Here is a 15,501-nt window from a genome sequence, read left to right on the forward strand (position 1 = left end):
CTTACTTTCCACATATTTAGAGATTTCCTTTCTGTGTTCATGTTTAGCATGATTCCATGTGGTCAGAGAACGTATATGATTTCAGTTTTTACATTGCTTTTTCTGTGAGGTTTGCTTTTTGACCCAGGATATGGCTCATTTTAAAACACCTGATTTTTAGAACTCTGTAAAGGACTTCCCACTCCCTGTTACCTCAGTCGGCCTTAGCACCTCATCTGAAGCTCACATTGCTTGTCTCTCGCAGTCAGAGAACAGAGGCCCAGAGCAGCCTTCCAAGGGCCCCTGAAAACGACACCTTGAGCCCCCAGAGCCCTGCCCACCTGGACCAGGAACCTAGTTCATTCTCCCTTTCGGAGGCTTTGCCTTTCTATGACCCTTCCTATGACAAATGATGAACACACAATTGAGGGTGGGGTGGGATAGGGTGGGTCCAGAGGAGTAGCCAGTCCAGGCCGTGTGCCCCTACACTCTCACCTCTTTCTAATGGGGTGGTAAATGAGGAGGGGCAACTCAGATGCCTAGGAAGCTCAGGCCCAAATCTCGGAGACAACGCCGGGCTGTTGCCCCCCTCACGCAGGCCCGCTGGACGGCCCATTCCCACCCTTGCAAACGTTCTAAGCGTAACTCCAAGAGCTGTCAAGGCCGACGTGGCCGCCAGAATACTGCATGCGGGGCTGCCAGCCAGCGGCAAGCAGTTGACACCTCATCTACTTCCTGCAGGACCTACAAAAACAGTGAGGAGCTTCGGTCCCGCATTGTGTCTGGAATCATCACTCCGATCCATGAGCGCTGGAACAAGGCTAGTGTAAGCAGTCCCCGCCGAGAGCTTCCCCCGGCCACTCCCGAAGAGGTGGACCCACTCCGGATTTACCCACAGCGCCCACAGCACCCGCAAACTAGCCGGCAGCCTTCCTGGTGAGTACAGAGCCCCGAGTGGGCAGCCCGTGCTTCTGCCGAAGGACTCCAGCCATGTCCATCCTGCTACTTGACCCCCTCACTGCCCCCTTTGTGTGCTCAACAGAATTGTCAGTCTTAGTGTCTGGAGACAGAAAATGGAGACATCAGTGGAGCAGTGAGTTCTTTCACTGCTACTAGTCACCCTAACTTCCCAGCACCTTACGGCCGCCTGCCCCACTTCTGGAGTTCACAAGGAGCCCCTGAGTCAGCCCAAGCGTCAGTGCCCGTGGGTGTTGTGTGCAATACTCACGGGTGGCTGCCCGGGTGACTCACTCACTTATTCTAGAGCTCCGTGCGTGCAGGGACCTGGTCTGGCTTTTTGGGAAAATGCAGAGATGCTGAAGTACTTTCACAGAGAGGATGTAGTCCCAGTGTCTCGCCCGTTTCAGTTTATTGCAGTCCCCTGACCTCTTTTGACAACTTCACAACTTTTCCAAAACAGTGTTGGGTGTGACCAAATCATGTCCAAGCTCTTTGCAGATGAGGATAGTAGCACTCAGGGCTGGAGACTTCTGCTCCAAGGGAGGAGAGAAGGCCCGGGCAGACCTCAGTCTCTGCTGAGACGGCACTTCCCCCCTTGGACCTCACAGCATGGTGGTGATGCTGGGCCTGGGGCGTTGCAGGACGGCTCGCCTTGGGGCCGTAGTAAGCACTCAGCAAGTGTTAGCTGCCATTGTTATTTTATTCTGTTTGGTAGTTATTATACCTGTGCTTAGCTTTTAAGAGGAAATTGATTTAATTATTACAATAAGTAATAATTCGCAATCTCTTTCGCAGTCTTTGGAAATATGGGTCCTATGGCAGAGTAGAGAATAATAAAAAATAGTTGAAGGGCTGGAACTGCTTGTCTGGTCTCACATTCTTATGTTCAGACAGGATGGCCTTCCTTAAGTCATGAGCCCAACACAGAGACAGAGCCAGGGCCGGGGTCCAGGTGTTCTCACACCCAGCACGGTGCTCTGTCTGCGATGTAGCCAGAGTACGGGTGGCAAGGTGTAAGAATAAACAGTCAAGTCAGAGGAGATTTTCAGACCTTAAGTAGGTGATGATTCTCAGCTCTCTCAGACTCACTGCCCACTTCAAAATAGATACTCTGAAATCGCCTTTACTCTCTCAAAATGGAATTCACAGATACTCTCACTCACTGATTACACAGTTCCAAGAGGAATTGGTATAAAGCCCTAACTATAGTATAAATGAGAAATAAAAAGAGATTAATTAATAATAAGATAACGTGTATCTCATTGAATAGATTCTTGAGTAAGATTTCAATGGAAAATGTAATCATACATTTGCAGTTGTGTGTGGAATTATCTTGAATTTGACGGCCACAAAAAGCTGGCCACGTGCCGACGTGTCGTATCAGCAACTCGAGTACACAGCCCGTATGCTGTTGCTGACGCGACTTTCTGAAATAGTGAGCGGCCCTTGCGAGGATGGCAGACGAGAGTGGATGGACGGTGTTTCTTAATCGCATCAGCTGTACTCCTGGAAAAATTCCTGTTAGGACCATACAAAAATACTGTGTTCACATATGAAATGGGCTTGGGCTTAGATACTTTATGTAGGCTTTACATCTCCATTAATGTCTGACAAGACTTCTGGAAGGTGTGTGGGGTGCGGGCATTTTTCGTTACGTGGAATTCTGCTGGGGATGGCAGGGCAGGCAGCATCTGCCTGTTGATGCCAAGAAGACCATCCGGAAACTGTGGCAAGCAAAAACACCCCCAGAGCTTCCATAGTGGCACCTGGAGGCTGTGCCATCCTAATTTTGGAATCACAGACCTGGAGTCTAGAATTGTGAAGATAAAAACAAAAACAGAACAAAAACGCTAGCCTTAGAGGAAGTGACAGAATTAGAAAACCGCCACGTTGCAAACTTCTGCCGAAGTCCTACACCCAGGCGCAAATGTCAGTGCTTGCTAAACTCTCAGGTGAAAGGTTGGTGGGGAACTTTATAACAGGTGGACCGGACTGATGGCACCTGAAACCATGGATGGGCCTCACACTGAAAGCGGGACAGCCAGACATTAAGTGTCCTCTGTAGGCAGGTTCACAGCTGCCGGGACTAGAGCAGGCCCCCAGCTTAAAAGAAGTATGAGGGATGGAAGAACAAGTTACCAGACACGTGAGGATGCGTGTGCTCCAGCCAAAAACTGAACATGAAACATTTTTACACAATACATCGGCCTTGTTTTTTCCATCAAATAAACGAATGGCATGGGGAGAAGAGGGAGAGAGGGGACTGTTAACAAAAGTCGTCGTCTGGATACAGTGTTGGACTCTGTTTGGATTTTGACTCATGCTGATTCTAAAATTTGTTTTTGAAACATCTGGAGAAATTTGAATGTAGACCAGGTATTAGATAACATTACGAATTACTGCTAATTTTAAGTGAAGCAATTAGTTTTTGGTTATGTTGGAAAAAAAGAAGTCTTTATCTGATAGATGTGTATTTACATACATATATTAAAGTCTTTAAGGGTGAGATGGTATGTCTGGGACGTGCTTTAGAGTAATTTAACCCAGAAGAATCACATTGGGAAGGAAGTATACGTGAAATACGAATGGTAGAATATTGATAATTATTGAAACTGAGTTGAAAATGCAAGGGTTCCATAAATTACACTGTTCGTACTATTTTGGTCCGTTTGAAAATTTCCTTAATACTGATTTTTAAAATTAATACCAGTCCTTCACAAACTCCTTCCAAAAAACAGAAGAGGAAGGGATGCTTCCCAGTGTGTTCTGTGAGGCCAGGATTACCCTGACACAACACCGGAGACAGCACGAGGGAACTGTAAACCAGTGTCCCTCATAAATATAGATGCAAAAACCCTCAGCAAGATACTAGGGAACAAGCCCAGCAGCATATAAAATACACACATCGTGACCAAGTACAATTTACCCCAGAATTGGTTAGCTTAATAGCTAAACAGAAATCAGCGTGATGCACATGTTGATAGAACAAAGGGCAAAAGCCACTTCTCCATCTCAGAGAAAAGGCATTTGCAGCGTGCAGCGCCTGCTCACGGTAAAAAGCATTCAGCAACAGAAGGAACTTTCGCAGCCCAATAAAGCGCATCTGCAAAGAGCCCACAGCTAACACCCAGATTAAGTCGGAGCGCTGTCCCCTGAGATCAGGGACAAGCAAGGGTGCCTGCGCTTGCTGTTTTCCTACAACGCAGTGCTTACTGCGTAACAGGGACCAGGGCAGTCACTCAAGGAGTGCCAGGTGTCCAGGTTAGAAAGTGAGAGGTAAAACAGTCTCTGTTTGCCAGTGACATGGGATCTTGTGCGGAGAATATCCTACGGACATTTTTTAAAAATAACTTTTTAAAACTAACACACAAATTGAGCGACATGACAAGACGCAGACCAGTAAACAAAAATCACTTGTGTTTCTGTGCATCGGCAGCGAACGTTCTGGAAGCGAGGTTAGAAATGATTGCATTTACAGTAATCCCCAAAAGAATAAAATATTTAAAAACAAATTTAGCAAAAGAAGTACAGGATTTGTGTACTGAGAACCACAGAAAATTATTGAAAGCAATTAAAGAAGATCTAAACAACGGAAGGGCATGCTGCGTGCGTGAGAGACGTGGATGGTCAGGGCCCCCCAACTGATCTGCGTATTCGGTGCAATGCCAGTCAGAATCCTAGAGTTTTTGTGTTGGTTGGTAGGTTTTGATTTGTTTTAAAAATTGGCAAGCTAGTAGGGTGCACGTGAGAAGCAACCACGCAAAAATTGGCAAGCTGATCCTAAAATTTACATGGAAATGCAAGGGAACCAGAATAGCTAAACCAATTTTGAAAAAGAAAAAACTTGGAAGACTCACACTTCTCAATTTCAAAACTTACTACAGAGCTACAGTAATGAAGACAGTGTGGAGCTGGCATTAGTGTAGACATACAAAGCAAAGGAATAGACTTGAGAGTCCAAAAATAACCCATACATCCATGGGTAATTTTTTAAAAATGAAAAGTATGTAAACATTCAGATGCTACGTTGCTGCTTAGGTTCTTAAGTCTATGGTATTTCCTGAGCTCATCATGTATGGGACACTAGATCTACCCCTGGGTGCTTCACCAGGGCCGGTGACAGGCAGCGCCTGGGCTTCTGCTCTCATTTCGTCTCATGGGGCAGGAGCAGCAGGGCGCTCGGAGCACACAGGAACAGGAGCCTGAACCACACTTGGTGTTCAGGGAAGGCGTCCCCAGGAAGGATCGGGCCCCTAGACAGGAGATATCAGCCAGGCAGCGAGAGGGGTAGAAAGGGCGCTCCAACCCCAAGACCTGTTCTCTGCAAAGCCCTGGAAGGACAGCCTGCGGTTAGAGCCTCGTGCAGGTGGACTCGGGGTGCTGAGTGGGTTGCAAAGCCCAGGGCAGGCTTCCCCACCCAGGGAAGGGGCAGGGCACAATACTGCTGACAGGGTGGAGAATTTACCAAGTGGGCCTCGGTTTAGGAAACTTTGCTAAGTGAAGTCTCCAGATCTTTGGACTAAAAGGCTTTAGGGGAACTGTGGGCTGTGTTCTAGGCCCAAAAGATGGGAGCGAGGCTGGGAATGGTGTTGGTCAGACCTCGGCCTGCTGCAGGCACAGCCAGCTCTGTGCCCTTCTGCCCTCGGTGTTTGTTTCATTCGCCAGCTCCCTGGCCCGCCGGCCCTGGGGTTCACCCTGTCCATGACAACACTATCCCTTGGTTATTTTTGTCTAATCCCACGATTATTGGCTTTTTTCAAGTGCATACTTCCTTTGTTCCACTCTGCGTATCTCCATCACCTGGACCTGTGCCTTGCACATTCTGATGAGTCTTCTATTTCACAAATGTTTTCCTGTGGGTTAGGGATCCCTAGGGCTGGATCTCTCCTCTTGAGGCACACACTCTCCCTCTGGCTTGGAAACAGCTGAGTAAATTAAAGGGATAGCTGCCACTAACAGAGGTTAGTACAGAGATCCTTCGTGGGTACCCCGGGAAAGGCTTCTTGGAGGAGGTGCTGCCTGAGCTGTGTCTTCATGAGGAAGAGAAGTGTTTTAAGCTTCCTTTGTTTTTTCCTTTTAATGTGTCTGAATTATTTCATAACATTTCTTTCAGGGGGTAAGTTTTCCAGGCTGAGGGACAGTAAGCTAGATGCATGGAACTGTCCCTGAAGTTCAGCTGTAGAAAGAATTTGTGTCTGGAGTCCTAGGATGTAATGGCTGTGGAGGGTAGGGCTGGATTTTGAAAGACTCCTGATGCAGACGGGAGGGAGGGAGGGCGTCTTCCCTGGGCGGTGGGAAACCACTGGAGGGTGCTGATGCCGCCAGCTCCCATCCAGTGCCTTTGGCCGCAGAGCCTGGTAGGTCGGAGAGGGAAGGCAGACGCCTCGTCACTCCTGCATGGCACTCTTAGCAAGCGGGACTTGCCCCCCTTCTTTCTGCCAGCCCCCCAAGCCCCATGTCAAGGAGGCAGTGTTACATGGCAGTTAGGAACACAGGCTTTGGAGGTTGATCGACTGGGTTCAAGTCCTGACCTTGGAGCTTAACCCGTCAGCACATTCAGCCTCTTGGAGCCTTGGTTTTCTCATCTGCACTTAGGGATCCCTAGTCCTGTCTGCGGATTGAGTTTGATGGTGGGTGTCACATGTGGAGCTCGGTGCTGAGAATATAGTGACTGTTCAGTAAATACTCAGTGGGTCCCACCCCAGTAGCGGCAGAGATGAGAACAAGACTGAAGGTGTAATGAGTAGAGCGTCTCCCCAGAGACAACCTGGTTTTCTGGTTTTAAACACATAGGGTCCTCCCCCAGCAAAGGATCCGATGCAGTGGGGCCACAGCGGTGAGAGAGTATTGACCCAGAAGGTGTGGTGGGCGACTGCCTTCCCACCCAGGCCCGTTATGGACATTGCTTTCTTACCAGCGCTGGCGGGCGTTTATCAGGGACAGGAGTACTGCCATCTCCTGGCTCTCCCAGTGTTGCCACTGATCCAGGTGCTCTCATTTACGGTTGCTCGTCTCCCAGACGGCCCTACAAGAAGGTCGGGGGCAACCCGCTTAACAAGGGGAGAAGACCGTGGATAGGGAGGTAGCATAACTTCCTAGAATTATCTAAGTGGGAGGGTGAAGACAGGTTTACCCGTGAGTGGGTCCGACTCAGAGGCTTGTGCTTTCCCCACTTCACTCTTCCATTTTAGCTCCTGTAATCAGTTTGTGCACAAGTTCGGTGTGGTGAGCATACACCAATTATGGAGGAAAATCTGGCTTCTTCCTCCCCCTCCCCCAGTAGGTTTTCTCAAGCAAGCCTGTCTCCCAGGACTAGGACACTGAACTGGATGGGATGGCTGGGACAGGAGGACAGACGCTTAGGAGGCTTTTGTCAGCCACTAGAGAGTTGACAGCCTGTCACATCTTCCCTCCCTAGCCCCTTCTCCCTCCGTCCCTCTTTGCAAGCCCTCCTCCTCTGTAGCACAGATGTCTGTAATGACATTGATCCCTTTATTATAGCCCCTCACACCACCACCACTGTGTTGCTGGGCAACCAGGCACTCACACTTTTACCTTTTTGTTTTTCCCTCAAATGCCTGATTTGGGGGTGGGGCTTTAGGGTGAGGGAAGAGAAAGAGCAACACAGCAGCAGGCCCATCTGGTACTGCAGGGTGTTAATTACCCCATCCCTGAACAGCTTGGCATGTGCTCTTAGTAGGAAGCAGCAGCCTCTGCCCCTTCCCACAGCACACGGTCCTGTGTCTCACCCCACACCTTCCACGCCCTCATCTTGCCTGTCCCACCCCGGAAACCTCCAAATGCAAACCAGGGTTGGCATGTCTGCCCCAGTGCATAAAGAGGATTGCTTCTCTAACTGTGTGGTGAGGTGCAACCAGAGCTTGTCAAGGTGCTGGGTCTGCTGGTTCGATGCTGGCGTAGATGGAGAGGACATCCCATTGTGATGGAGAACTGGGGCGGGGAAAGTGGATGCATCCTACTCCTGGGTGCACTAGGGAAGAATTCCCAGACACAGCCTGTCTGTAAGGGAAGTTGCTTGTTCACTTTTTAATATAAGCCTAGCCTTTTTTGTTATTATTACAATTCTAACCCATTTCCCTTTGCTCCATCTGTCGTCAGTCAGGAGACTGTCCCAAATCCTGTTCCCCATTTTGAAAAAACAATTTTTCCTATGCTTAACCAGCTTTGCTAAAAATAAATTCTTCGATATAAAGCTCTTATGTCATTCGAAATTCATTTTTAATCCCAGTCTGCATCTTTACATGTTTTTCGAATGTTCCCGATATTATGTATTATATATTTCCTTTTTAAAATTTCATAATTCATTGATTAAAGTGCTAAATATATGTTTTTTAGTATCTGATATTTTATTATACGATAAGGTAATTTCAAGCATGCTCAATTTTTCACTTTAAATTGCATACTATGAGCAATCTGTATATATATATATATACACACATATATATACACGTATACACATGCATATATACCCATGTGTATCTACTTATACACATATGTATCTACTTCTTTGAGTTGTATTTCCTGTGCTGACAGATCTCAAACTTTTTGGTCTTAGGAACCCTGTCACACTCTCAGAAAGTACTGAGGACCCCAGGGAGCCCTTGTGTGAGGTGTATCTGTCAGTGTTTACCGTATTAGAAATTACAGCCAGAATTTTTTAAAGACATACTTATTCATTGACTTAAAAAGAATAATAAATCCATTATATGTTAACATAAGTAAGAAATTTTATGAAAGTAACTATATTTTACAAGACAAAAAATAGAAGAGTAACACCGTGTTACATTATTGCAGATTGCCTTACTGTTAGGCATAGAAGACAACTAGAGTCTCATTCCTGCTTCTGCATTTAGTCTTACGTGATAATGTTACTTTCGTTAAAGCCTTAACTTATAGATAGGTTGTTGGAAAAGAGAGGAATAGTGTAATACTTTTTCAAATAATTGTGGATATTCTCTGCATTACTCCAAAATTTGCCATGTGATAGTTTCTTTAAAGATTAGATGTAGTGTGGAATCTGAATCCCTGTCAGTGAACTCTTATCCATTATTACATTAAGATTATGTATCAGTTGCTTGGAAAATAGGGGCTCACTAAGATGTGCAGAGCTGCTAAACAGCAATACATTTTATCACACTGTCAAAAAATCACACTCATTAATGTTACTGATCCTCATCAGCATCACTGTTGGGAAGCCATCAAGCTAGTTTGTTGGTTTGTTTGTTTTGTCTGTTGCTAATTTTCACTTGAAAGCTTGAATTTTATTATTGGCAACATACACTGTCAGCTGTTTCTCCCGAACTAACAAGTTCACTACTCAGAGGGCTGCCGCGAATGTGAAAGAAGAATGCACAGGAGTTAGGCAGGTTTCGGTCTGAAAGCGGGGGAGATACGTATTTGCGCACGTAGGCAGAGCATCTTTGGAAGGACATATAAGTCACTGAAGACCTGGTAGGCTGGTGGCAGAAAGGGTGGGAAGGAGATTTTTTACTTTTATGAGTCCACAATCTCCTAACTATAATTCTAAAATCAAAAAAGATCTGAAAAGCAAGGTGTTTCTTTTTTCCCCAGAAAAATAAGGTTGGTCCCACACCTTGTTTGGTAGCAAAACCTGACCTGAAGTGGCATGAAGCTCCTTATATTTTCCTTTGTCCAGCTTGTGGCTACTCACTCGTTTGCAGAAATATTAGGGTACTGGGCATAGCATGCTGCTTGGGAGTGTTACACAACACGTATTAGATGCATTCCTGTGACCTTTCTAAACTTCGAACAATTCTGAATTCCAAAACACAGCTAGCCTGAGATTATGGATCTGTGTATCCTGTTTCACTCTTAAATTTGGAACTGGTGAGTGTATTACCTATTCAGAAAATTAAATTTAAAAATGTCATCTATTAAGTTTAAATTTAGCACAGTGCCTGACACAACGCAAGCTCCCGGTAAACAGCGGTGGCTTCTGTCGATCTGTTCTTCCAGGCCTTTCTGAACTGTCAGCAGATCTGGTCACGGCCAGTCCTATCTTTCCCCATTACAGCAGCCCGTGAGTGTTACTGCTTCGATTTACATCTGTGAAGACTGAGATGCAGAGGTTTTATGGCGGACCCCTGCCAATCAGCCAGAGAGTTCCCCCCGCCAGGGTCTAGAGCCCCTCTCTTAATCCCGGTCCTGAGGCCTTTCCAGTTCACAGAGCACCTCAGCCATTAGCGTGGCGTCAGCTGGAATTGTGTGTCCAAGACAGGACTGTTGTTTTCATCGGGGCGGGGGGCAGCGTATAAGAAGGAAACTGTGCGTGGTCAGGCTCACTTCAAATCCATCAGAGGGCCCCATTTAGACCTGGGACATGCAGTCCAGTGGGCCAGCCAAGAAGTCGTGCCTATGGATTAATGTACAACATTCTGTCCTTCAGCTGGTTACCAGATGAAGTAGTAGGAGCTTGATTTTAGAAGGTGCAAAAATTGCCTTCTTTTTTTAAACCCTAGTCTCAGTCAGCACATCCAGGACAGACTATTTTAAAAAGGGGTCTGCGCATGTTCACAGCGAGCTCACGACAGTGTGCGTGTGTTACAGGGAGAATGTGTTGAGTGGAGCCTGCAGGATCTGTTGCAGTAGTTTCAAGTGTGGGTTTGGCCTTGCAGCTGCCTTTCTAGCCCCCGTTGCTCTCCATTTCTCCCCTCCGCACGCTGTGGCCCAGGAGAGAAAAACAGAGATGGCTGCCTGTTTCAGCTGCCATCGAGGCTCTGCTCCCCCGGGCGTCTTCATAGCCGCTCTGTGTGCTGCTCTGAAGGCGGTAGTTTGTGGGGACAGGGAAAGTGCTTGCCGCCCTTCGCACCTGCTGGGCAGTCCACCAAGGTGGAATGTTAGGAGGACACCGGACACCGGGATTGCCCGCCCCACGGACCATGCCTTGGGAATAGAATCTTCCCTCGGAAACCTCGCCCACCCGGCTAAATCACAGTGATATTTTCCGGCCCACTCGGTAGGACTGACTGAGAAGCCCCTGCTTTTGGATTTTCCCCCCCAATTCTTTAATTAATGGCTTCTTACGTGTAAGCTTAGGTTAGAGGCTGTTCGCAGGGCTCTCCTGAGGTCTGGCAAGAGCCTGCCACACCCCAGAACTGGCCAGCTCCGATTGCTCGCGGGGGCTCCGCGCAGATTCTAGAGACCACTTTTCCAAATCCTAAAACCTTTTTCATTTTGTTATGTCCTTATCCTTTATAGAGAAAAACAGGAAATAGGAGGAGCTCCGCACTGTTTATATTTTCAGTATGCTGCTTTCTAGTTTTATTTGTCCACACACACCCACACTCTCACAGTCGCTTTCCTAGGCTATTGATAAACCCCTTTTTCCCCACAGTTAACACTGAGCATGAACGTTTCCCTCATCTTTTTAAAACATTCCAAGAACACTGTTTCCTTGGTTGCATTGAGGGATGTGCCACAATGTACCTAACTGGCCCCTGTTTAAGCCAACCCACAGTGCCCTTGATTCGTGGTAATATGTTAATTTGAATAATGTGTTCTTTCTTTAAGATTGGTACCTAGACATAAAACTGTTGGATCAAAGAATATAAAGGATGCATTAAGCTTTTGAAAGGTAGATCTATCTTGTGGGCGTGTATTAAATAACGTAGACTCTCCATGTTTGCGCCTTGCTCATGCATCGTCAGTGGGGACAGTGGGAGGTCACCGTGGCCGCGGCCCCCCGCTGGGCTGCAGTGCGTACGCAGAGACACATTACTCGTGGTGTGAAAATTTCATGCAGGGACCATAATGGAAGAAAGGGTGAGAAGCACTCCTAGCTGTGTGAGAGCACCCCTCTCACACTAGCCTTGGAAGCTTTTAAATCTGAGCTTTTAGTTTTGGCTTCAGAATAATGTTCTGATCTAAAAGATCGTGGTTCGTTATCCAAAGTTGAGGAGTTTGGGAAAGGCGTGACAGAATGAAAGCTCCGTGGAGGTTACCAGTGTTGATATTCTTTCTTTCTATAGGCTTGGGCTCCGCCGTGGTTTGTAACTTTGTGTTCAGCCATTGTCGGTCTGTGCCAAGGACCACTTTGCAGTACCCCTTGTATTATGGTCTCATGCAGGGGCTTGCCCTGTCCCCAAGCCTGGGTGTGCATTTGTGACCCCCTCTGGCATCAGGTCAGGCCCCTGAGGGCCCAGGCGCCTGGCTGCTATGGGACTTGCGGTAATTGTCCCTTGTTTGTTTCAGGCGTGATCCCCTGGGCCCGTTTGCTGTCGGGGGAGAGGACCTAGACCCCTTTGGGTGAGTACTGCTGGGGAGGTGGCAGCAACACAACTTGCTCTCGTGGCTTTGCAGCCCCAGCTCATCTTCTAATTTTAGAGCTTTTCATCAGTCTTCCTTCGGGGTGAAGGAGACAGGTTGTTGCTGAGCAGCTAAGGAATTGTTCTGCTTGCTCTGCTCTGCCTGTTCTGCTCTGCCAGGCCTGGAGCAGTGCAGGTGAGCTCTGGGCGTGGGAGAGGGGCTCAGCCAGCCCAGCAGCAGCTCCTCTGTTGATCCAGCCCCTCGGGCCCTGTGGAGGGCAGCAACCCTCCCTTGGGTGGCAGGATGCCACGTGGGTTTATCAGGTAGGTGCGGACTGAAGAGCACGTGGTGGGCTACAGACCTTCGTGCAGCTCAGGGCTATTCAGAGATCACCTTGCTTGATAAGGGGCAGTCCCTAATCCCCATCAAGCTCTGGTTGGGCCATAAAGTCATTACAGCCTCAGCTATGCACTGTCGTCTCTAAATGATTCAGACTAGACCTTAACCTCTGCTGTACAGGGACCCAACTTGAGCATCTGATTTTTAGATGGTAAAGTCACATAAGTATGCAGTTAAACTTGAATAGTGACCCCAACGTTTAGCGGAACAGCCGCTTGCGTGTCCTGGTTTGAGCACATGAGATCGGGTCTTTGGAACTCCATGAAAGACACGTGCTGTCAGGAGCCCTATGGGAGACCCACAAGCAGTCCATAGATTGCCCTGAGGTTCTTTAGGGAAACGGCAACAAAGCCAGCGGCGTGAATTTTCTCAATGCTATTATTAGGCCTTCGACCTAAAGTAGTGCCTTGCAGAGAGCCTTGTGGTGGTTCTGCATTGCCCTTGGCAAGTTTTGGCAATTGTTCTTGATCAAATTGTCCTTCTCGGGTGTAGGACATGGCAGGAATCTCAATTTTGTGGGCTCATGGAGCCGGGGAAGCCAAAAGGCCCGACCGTGCTTGCCAGGGAGGTTTTGTGCTCTGGCCTGCTTCCTGCCGCTGCTCAGGCAGTCATCCCTGTGTGTCTGCCTGAGCCCCCCAGAATGAACACCCCAGGCATTCTCGGTCTGTCCCCACCTCCTTTGCGTCTTCTCCAACAGCTCCCTGCCACATCTGCACCCATTTTTCCTTCTTGCCCCAGGTGTCGGAGAGGGGGTATGATTGTGGATCCCCTGAGATCCGGCTTTCCAAGAGTACCTATTGACCCATCCTCGGGCCTCCCAAACCGGCTTCCTCCAGGCGCTGTGCCCCCAGGAGCGCGCTTTGATCCCTTTGGACCCATTGGGACCAGCCCACCCGGGTAGGTATTCCCTCAGGTATGCTGAGAAGTAGGACCTGATGACAGGCCAGCTCAGGGATGCAGGAGCGAAGGCGTCTGATACCAGGCGCAGAGCTGCCAGTAGCTCCGGCCCCACTGCCGAGAGTGGAGCCTCCTCCAGGCGCTGCCTGAGGCCCCCCGGAGCTTCCAGGAGCTCCCCACTCTGCAGAGCCTTCCTTCCCCCAGCTCTCCTCAGGAGGACCCAGAGGAGGAGCTCCTCACTTCCTGGAAGTTTAGCGTGTGTCAGGAACTCCCTGGCTGCTTATTACATCAGCGCTCACGGGTAGATATTACTGTCCACCTTTTGTAGATACAGAAACCGAGGTCCTGAAAGATGAGAAAACTTACACAAGGTAGAAAAATCAGGACTCAGTGTAGCACTCTGTCTGGCTCTAGAGGTCACGCTCCTAAACTCCATGAACCACCAGGTCGTTCTGGAGGGCAGGCTCCCTCAGCTCAGGGCCCTGTCTGCCTGTGTGCCCCTGGCCCTCCCTCGCTCCAACTCACCAGCCCCTCTTTCCATTCCAGACCCAACCCAGACCATCTCCCCCCGCCGGGCTTCGATGACATGTACCTGTGAAGGCCTCAAGAATGTAACATCCCAGCCTTCCCTCCGCTCTCCTGGAGCTGCCATCTCTGGCCCCATCAGCAGCCGTGTTCTTGCGGGCTGGGGGCAAGGGATTCTGCCCATGTGGTTGCAGGCTGGCTGGGATCGCCTCTCGCCCCCCTGTCAGAGCCAGGGCACCTGTTGTAGCTTTCCACCTGGCTGCACATAGGTCCCAAAGAGAAATCAGTGTCTGTGTCTCACCACCAGCTCCTCCCCGCTTTCCCAGGGAGACTCCGGCAACATATATCCTCGACCTGATGCAGCGCTATAAGAACAGAACGCATTTTGGATGTTATTATTAAGAGCCAAATGTCAATACAGAAGTCATGTTGCCGTCTCTCACTTCTTTTACTGCACAGACCCTTTCAGTTCTGAGACTTTGGGGTCTGACTCCGTGTGGGGCTACATGACTCTTTTCCTACCCGTGGTCCATTCCTACTTCTCAGCTGCCTTCCCTTCCTAAGTTGCTGTTTGCTCCTGACATCACTAAGATGGGTCCCAGTATGGCTGCGTGGGTGAAAATGAGTGACTGGAAACCCCACAGGCCGCGAGGATGGCTTTCACAGTGGCAGGCACATTGCAGAAAGACCGCGTGCTTCCGTGAAGGGCAGAACGCTCCAGTTCTGTCTGTCTGGCCCAGTCCTCTGAGTCCAGCTGTGCTGGGGCGATGGCAGCCTATAGACAGGAATAAACAGGACAGACCTGGGGGCCGGTCTCATTTTTACCCCTAACTTACTAAGTGACCCTAAGTCCTTTCCCTTCCCATGGCCTTTGTGCCCCACCTCTGAAATCTTTCCTACTCCAAAGCAATCTGATGTCTGCTTCTGTGTATGGCAAGCCCTGGGAACTGGGGCAAAAGGAGAAGGAGGAAAGTTCAAGGCTTTATGTGGTACTCACCTACAGAGGCTGTACTGTTCCCTCTCATCCCTGGTGGGGTCCAGAAGCCCAGGAGCATGGGCTGTATCAGAGAACATGGTCTTGAACTTCAGGAGGCCAGCCTCGACGCCAGTGGCTGGGGTGGATGGAAGAACTAGTCAAGCACAAAACAACCCAGGAAGGCATTTGACCCCCAGGGAGCCCCGCCTCTGGAAGCCTGTGTCCTCTGTCCCAGCCTGCCTGACCTTTGGTGTTCTCCGGCTCCTTTTCAGCCCGAGGCCTGACAGACGCGGTCAGTGATGAATCTCGTGCTGGAGTAGAAAGAGCGCCATAGAGCATCAGGCTCGGAGGCAAGAGATCAAAGCCGTGGTGCCTTTGGCGTCACAACTAGCATTTCAGCCACATTTGGGTCCTTTCACTTCTCACCTCCTTGGGATTCCTTTGCCCAAATTAGGACATACCATTTGTTTGTGGACAGG

At 48.9% G+C, this 15,501-nt stretch overlaps 1 protein-coding gene across 1 annotated transcript in view; it reads left to right on the forward strand.

The window, feature by feature from the left end:
- Positions 1-14,993, forward strand: part of PSMF1 (proteasome inhibitor subunit 1) — a 32,166-nt gene extending 17,173 nt beyond the window's left edge. Inside the window, exons 4-7 of the mRNA XM_024559388.4 lie at positions 721-915; positions 12,172-12,225; positions 13,363-13,521; positions 14,068-14,993. Coding sequence (XP_024415156.2) covers positions 721-915; positions 12,172-12,225; positions 13,363-13,521; positions 14,068-14,119 — 460 coding nt within the window. The 3' untranslated portion in view covers positions 14,120-14,993. The remainder of the gene's footprint in view (positions 1-720; positions 916-12,171; positions 12,226-13,362; positions 13,522-14,067) is intronic.
- Positions 14,994-15,501: the final 508 nt, after the last annotated feature.

The sequence above is a fragment of the Desmodus rotundus genome, chromosome 6 (assembly GCF_022682495.2).
Source record: "Desmodus rotundus isolate HL8 chromosome 6, HLdesRot8A.1, whole genome shotgun sequence".
In the NCBI taxonomy this organism is placed as follows: Eukaryota; Metazoa; Chordata; class Mammalia; order Chiroptera; family Phyllostomidae; genus Desmodus; species Desmodus rotundus.